The sequence below is a fragment of the Solea senegalensis genome, linkage group LG2 (assembly GCF_019176455.1).
Source record: "Solea senegalensis isolate Sse05_10M linkage group LG2, IFAPA_SoseM_1, whole genome shotgun sequence".
In the NCBI taxonomy this organism is placed as follows: Eukaryota; Metazoa; Chordata; class Actinopteri; order Pleuronectiformes; family Soleidae; genus Solea; species Solea senegalensis.
The window spans coordinates 8,094,773-8,100,781 of record NC_058022.1 but is presented as its reverse complement, the minus strand read 5'-3'; the positions used below and the strand labels follow the sequence as shown (position 1 = coordinate 8,100,781).

The following is a 6,009-nucleotide window of genomic DNA, read 5'->3' as shown; positions in this document are numbered from 1 at the left end:
CAAAGGGCTTACGGTTGCTAAGAGTTGCCCGTGACCATAGCAACAGCTAACAATCTGCAACAGAAGTGGGGACGGTAGGTAGGTAGGTAAGTAGCAGGTGGTCCTCAAACTGTGGTGCGTGTACCACCAGTGGTACGCAGGCTCGGAGGGAAATCATAAACATTGTTCTACTATATATATCAGTATGTGATTAGTGGAGCTGAGGAATTTTGACCAGAGTGCGTAGAAAAATGAAACATAACAAAATAATAATAATGAATTAATATGTAACATTTACCTAACAATGAGAAAATGAACACACAACATGTGAGTATGCTTGAACAAGTGTATATTCGCTTGTTTCCACAGCAGCCTGGACAGACATGTGTTTGTTCAGCAGTGTGCAAATGTGGACTCCAGCTTAGCCCACTTGAACCAGATCCTTTAAAAAAAATAAAGAAGGAAGAAACAGCAGAAAAAAGTGGGTGAGTGGACAAGTGGAGAGAGTTGAGAAAGGAGGATTTACATCCTTTCTGGTATTGCACTGGCTGCTGTACTTGTACAAGAAACCCCTTAAAGAAGAAGCTGGTGTTCCATGATATCCACCTCTAGCCTCCATCAGTCTGTGTGACTGCCCATGTGTGTGGGTCACATGAGTGAGTCTTCTTTATTTATAGCACGTGACTTTGACATACCTGTTTGGTAAGTTCAACTGAAAAATGCAGCAAAAAAAAGGAGAGGGCAAGTTGGCAGACTGAGTGCAGACACACTTGTTGCTCCTCGCTGTCAAGGTAAGACGATCTGTGTGTGGATTTGTGACAGAAATTAAATAACCTTTGTGGAAAAAAATCTTTCTACTTATCTGAGTTAAAAGCCTATTGCAGAAAATGTGGATTATTATCCTTTTCCAACGGTTTTAATGATGGTTTTACGTGTACTTTCTGACACCAGTGCTTTATAAAGTTGTACAGCGATGTTGTATATGGGCCATTCTACCGAATTCGTGCAAATTGCTGTCCCACAATAAAAAAACTATTTAACAAAACAATTAAGAATTCAGACCTTCAATATTTACTAAGATGATGTTATGATCTAGTTAAACACAAGACTGTAACTATTTAGTAATTAAGCTAAATATATACAAAATCATAATTTATGCTACCTTCCTAGGTACTTTCTATTGGGAAGTAGTTGTCCCAATCTCTAAGCCCTAAATTTCAATCCATGAAAATAATACTTAAAAGAATTTTGTCATTTTTTCCAATGGTGTATTTTAAAATATATGTTTGGTTTCTTTTAAACAGAATGTAAAACATTTAGATTCATTTTGAAGTTTTTTTTAAAATTACAAAACATGCTTTAAAAAATGCTGTCCCACACTTTCATGTCACAACCGTAACACGAGTTGTTTTACCACATGGGTGGAGCCTGGTTTTAGTCACACCCCAGAATTTCTGACCAAGAAATGACACTGCATCCCTGTGCCTCATGGCTGCATGGTGAGATATTACCTCTCATAATTTTTAAGTAAATGGGTTCCAAAGTCTGAAAATCAGCATGTTACATTAATAATTGTCACAACCGTACACGTATTATCTGCAAGTAAATACACTTTTGGGGGCTCAAAACAAAATATTATGTTTTGTTGTGTGTACAACTGTTCAAACATCTGTTCCTAGCCATTTACTTGTTAGCATGTTTGAGTTATGCTAGGAATTAGCTAAAAATGTCACAACCGTAACAGTCACAACCGTAACAAATTGTAACGTTACGGTTGTGACATAATCCTTATGGTAGTGACAACAATGTAATGTTCCACATATTTAAGGAGATTTTTCATCATTATTATTACATTATACTCTTAAAACATAATAATAATAATAATAATATTGTTATTATATTTGATTTGTTAATTCACATTTCATTATTAAGAATCTCAGAGTGCTAAATAATGTTTGATATGATAAGGAAAGAAGGAAAGAGAACGAAACTAGAAACGAAAGAAAGGAGGAAAGATCAAATCTATCAGTGATTTATCTGACAGGGAGCAAAGGAAGGTCAGAAGATCATGGCGAAAAAGACAGCAACATCACAGGCTATTGGTGAAAAGTCAAAGAGAGGTGGAGAGATTGTGCACAACTTCCACGCCACCTCCCACACCCTCTGCCACGCCTTCTCCCATGCTGCCTTACCTTCCACGCACTTCTAGTGAGACTAATAAGAGACGTTGGAATGCGTGACCACAGAAAAATAAACTTGAATGGAAGAAAGAAAAATATAGAAAACGGTGCCATAGATTGTGCGTGAGGCCAGAGAAGTCAAAATGTTCCGCAAGAACAAAAACTCAGAAGGAAGTATGGAAGCACAGAGTTCCTGTGCATAGCAGAAAGACCCTTCTTTTTCATGTCTTTCATGTCTTTTCCCTTCTTTATAATTGGCATGTCTGCCAATTATAAAGAGAAACATGGATTAAGAAGCGCATTGACAAGCAGGTTGCTCAGAAAATACAATCTTGTTTCTATGCTCAGAGAAACACTAGGCAGCTCCGACAGGCAGCTCTCAACACGACTGCAGACAACCCACATCTAAAGTTCACATATCAGAGACATAACATTTGTGTTTGTAAAATTCACATTAAAAGGCAGGTTATGAGTTAATATTAAGCAATAAGGTTGAGGGGATATAATACAACCTTGCAAACAAAATACTGTGGTCATGAGCAAAACAGTGCGGTCACTACCGTAACAGTGCGGTCACTACCGTAACACTGAATGTTTTGTAAAATAAAATAAGAATTGAGTAATTAAATAACATTTTATGATAACTATTGGTTAAATATACATTCAATGTAATAACTAATGAACTCTGAGATCTCTATGATCAGTGTAATTCATTTTACAAAAAAGATTGCATTTAAATTTTGATGAGTCTTAGAAAATAAACTTTGTAAATTTGTTAAAAAAATTATTTTAATTGATTTAGTTGTAAAACCCTTCATAATAAATTACTAAAATTATTCTTTAGAGGGTGTATGGACACACAATATTAACAGATTAATATAATGGTTTTTATTGCAGTGTGTTGCTGTGTTACGGTAGTGACAAATTTTAGGAGTTGAAAAACATTTCAAGAACAGGCAGACATTAATATATGAAATTTGACTGCGCCTTTACTAGATATGTACCATAGACATATGGTACAATATATGTATGGACAAGGTTTTTGGAAAAAAACAACTTTTGAAAATGTGTTTCCAACTCTGGACTTTGCACGAATTTGGTAGAATGGCCCATATATGGGAATAATAATACACCACCAATAGAAAAGGCAAACTTGTTTTGTATTTTCATGACTGCAGCTGCAGTGATTAATGATTGTGCATACACTGTATAATTCGTGCTTCTCTGACGTTAATAGATTGTGGTCGAGCTTGCTCAGGTGTGCTGTAAGCAAAAAATAATGATGTCTTCACTGTATTTTGACTTTTGTTTGATTTTGCCTCGTCTAAATGTGTCACTGCAGTTCTCCGAAAGGGACAGGAAGTGATGCTTCGCTGGATCTTGCTCGCTTTGCTCTTTGGCGTCTGTGCCAGTGGCTCAGATCAGAAGAAGAAGAAGGAGAAGTCCCCGCCTAGAGGTAGTTAAAGTTTGATTTTTGTGTGAAATAAGACACACGGATACGTTAACGTTAAATGCTCTTGAGACTTAATTAAAGTGAAAAATTAAAGCTTCACTTATTTTCCTATCGCTTTCCCACAGGATGGGGCAATTCTATTAGTTGGGTCGCAAATTATGAAGAGGGTCTGGCAAAGGCTGTCAGCAGGTAACAGATGCACCTTGATATGTTTCCTTATTATGTCAAGGATGTGAGTTTTTGTCTGTGAGAACAGGATTGTAGTGGGAAACTGCAGTGTGTTATCGCTCGTATTGCATATGAATTAATATAAGACCACAGCAAATAAGCAGAGAGTGATCATTAATCATTAATGTACATGTATATGTATATATAAATATATATACATATATATATATATATATATATATATATATATATCATGGTCGCAATGGTCGCAAGTTCGAATCCACCCCTGGCTGATGTACTCAATTCCATTGTAAGTCGCTTTGGATAAAAGCGTCTGCTAAATGACATGTAATGTAATGTAATGTAATGTATATTTTCATCCTAATTATCCTACTCATGCATTGCATTCATGCATCCATAATGATGGGTAGATGGCTCATTGGTTCATGTCGGGGTTAAAAATTTGAAAAAAATAAAATTGAACACATTTTCTTTATTCCTTTTGAAAACCTGAAGTGGCGCTTTAGTTTTGAAGGGATTTGGTTGTTCAACACCCCACTCACACCCATTATTGTGCTTATTGTGCTGAGGAATGTGTGCACTTGTTTGTGTGGTTTTTGTTCTCGCAGTAAGAAGCCGCTCATGGTCATTCATCATCTAGAAGACTGTCCACACAGTCAAGGTACTGCACTAACTCTGCTTCACACACGAGTCTTTTAAATGTACTGTAGTCTTTTTTAATCCAGATTTAAAGGGTTGGTTTCATGGAGAGGAAAAAAAAAAACATTCCTTAATACCTGCCAAGCAGGAAGTGAATTGGTGATGAATGTATACGTGAATGGAGGAATAAGCTCAGTGGAAATCTGCGCCTCTGTTTCTTCACCTCTTAACCTCCCTGTATGTGGACGAGCTCTGACATTTGGCCAGTTTGAGTTTAGCTGAATATTTGATGCCTGAGCTCAGTGATTATTACTCCAGAGATGCTGACTTTTGACTTGTGAGTTTGCTTCACAACTCAGCCAAACTATTACAATATAAACGATTCTGCTCGTTATATTGGAAAATAATCTGATAAAAAATGGGTCTGCTGTTTGTGATAACAGAAAGAATTGTACCTTTTTTAGATTCCCAACAGCTGTTGGAATTTGACTAAGTGACTCTACTGTTATCACTTTTTTTTTTACATTATAATAAATTAACTGATGATCTCGGCAGCACTGAAGAAAGCATTTGTTGCCGACAAGTCCATCCAGAAAATGGCCAGAGAGGATTTCATCATGCTCAATGTGGTGGTAAATAATGATATTATTTTCACTTACAATATAGGTTACACATATTAAGTATATATAAATAATTACTGTATAACTGAACTGAGATCTTCTTTTTCACAGAAGGAGACAGGGGACCCGAATATGGCACCTGACGGTTTCTATGTTCCTAGAATTCTCTTTGTTGGTAAATATGCTTGGAAATTTTGACTCAGTTGCTCATGACACAGTGTTTTCTTATTATGACACAGACATGGTGAACTGTGGGACCAGAGCTGGATATTAAATCTCCATATTTCATGTGTGTGTGTGTGACATTTTTCCACAGATCCGTCCTTGTCTGTGCGCAATGACGTCACAGGACGGTTCAGTAACAACCTCTACACTTACGAGAAGGGTGACATGGAATTATGTGAGTGACCGTCCACTCTGCTCTCTCTATACCTGTCATAGAGTGAACCACCACCAATTTCCTGATGATTTTTTTTCCACATATTTAAAACAGAAACAAATCTTCAGAATATGGTTTGAACTGTGAGCAGGGCAGCACTTGCTCCAGACATCATCACAACACAAAAAGGTCCTCCAGGCCTCCAGACAGAACAAAAACAACAACTCTACTTTTCAGGATGTTTGTATCACCATTCAGTTTACGACCGACACGACACAATCAAAACAAAACCTTTTCACAGAGATGTCAAAAACGGTGGCTGTAACTGTAGCCAAAAACCCTGAAGTGGAAACAGCAGAGCCTTTACTTTTAAAGCCACTCCATTACAGAAAGACAACAGTGGCCTTTATTCCCTCTTTGTGTTCCGTCTTTTTCTTTCAACAGTGGCCGAGAACATGAAGAAAGCCAAACTCCTGCTGCACGACGAACTCTGAGCCTCCTGCGGACACACTGGACCGTCTGCTCTATGTTTACTTGCTGTTCAAAGCTGAATAAAACTAATAACTGTCA

The 6,009-nt window shown here is 37.1% G+C and overlaps 1 protein-coding gene across 1 annotated transcript; it reads left to right on the top strand.

Moving 5' to 3' along the window:
* Positions 1 to 631: 631 nt before the first annotated feature.
* Positions 632 to 6,009, top strand: agr1 (anterior gradient 1). The gene is made up of 9 exons (XM_044019103.1): positions 632 to 635; positions 687 to 770; positions 3,502 to 3,615; positions 3,738 to 3,801; positions 4,410 to 4,462; positions 4,996 to 5,072; positions 5,172 to 5,235; positions 5,377 to 5,460; positions 5,884 to 6,009. Exons 1-9 carry the CDS (start codon positions 632 to 634, stop codon positions 5,931 to 5,933), a joined length of 594 nt encoding a protein of 197 aa, XP_043875038.1. The 3' UTR covers positions 5,934 to 6,009.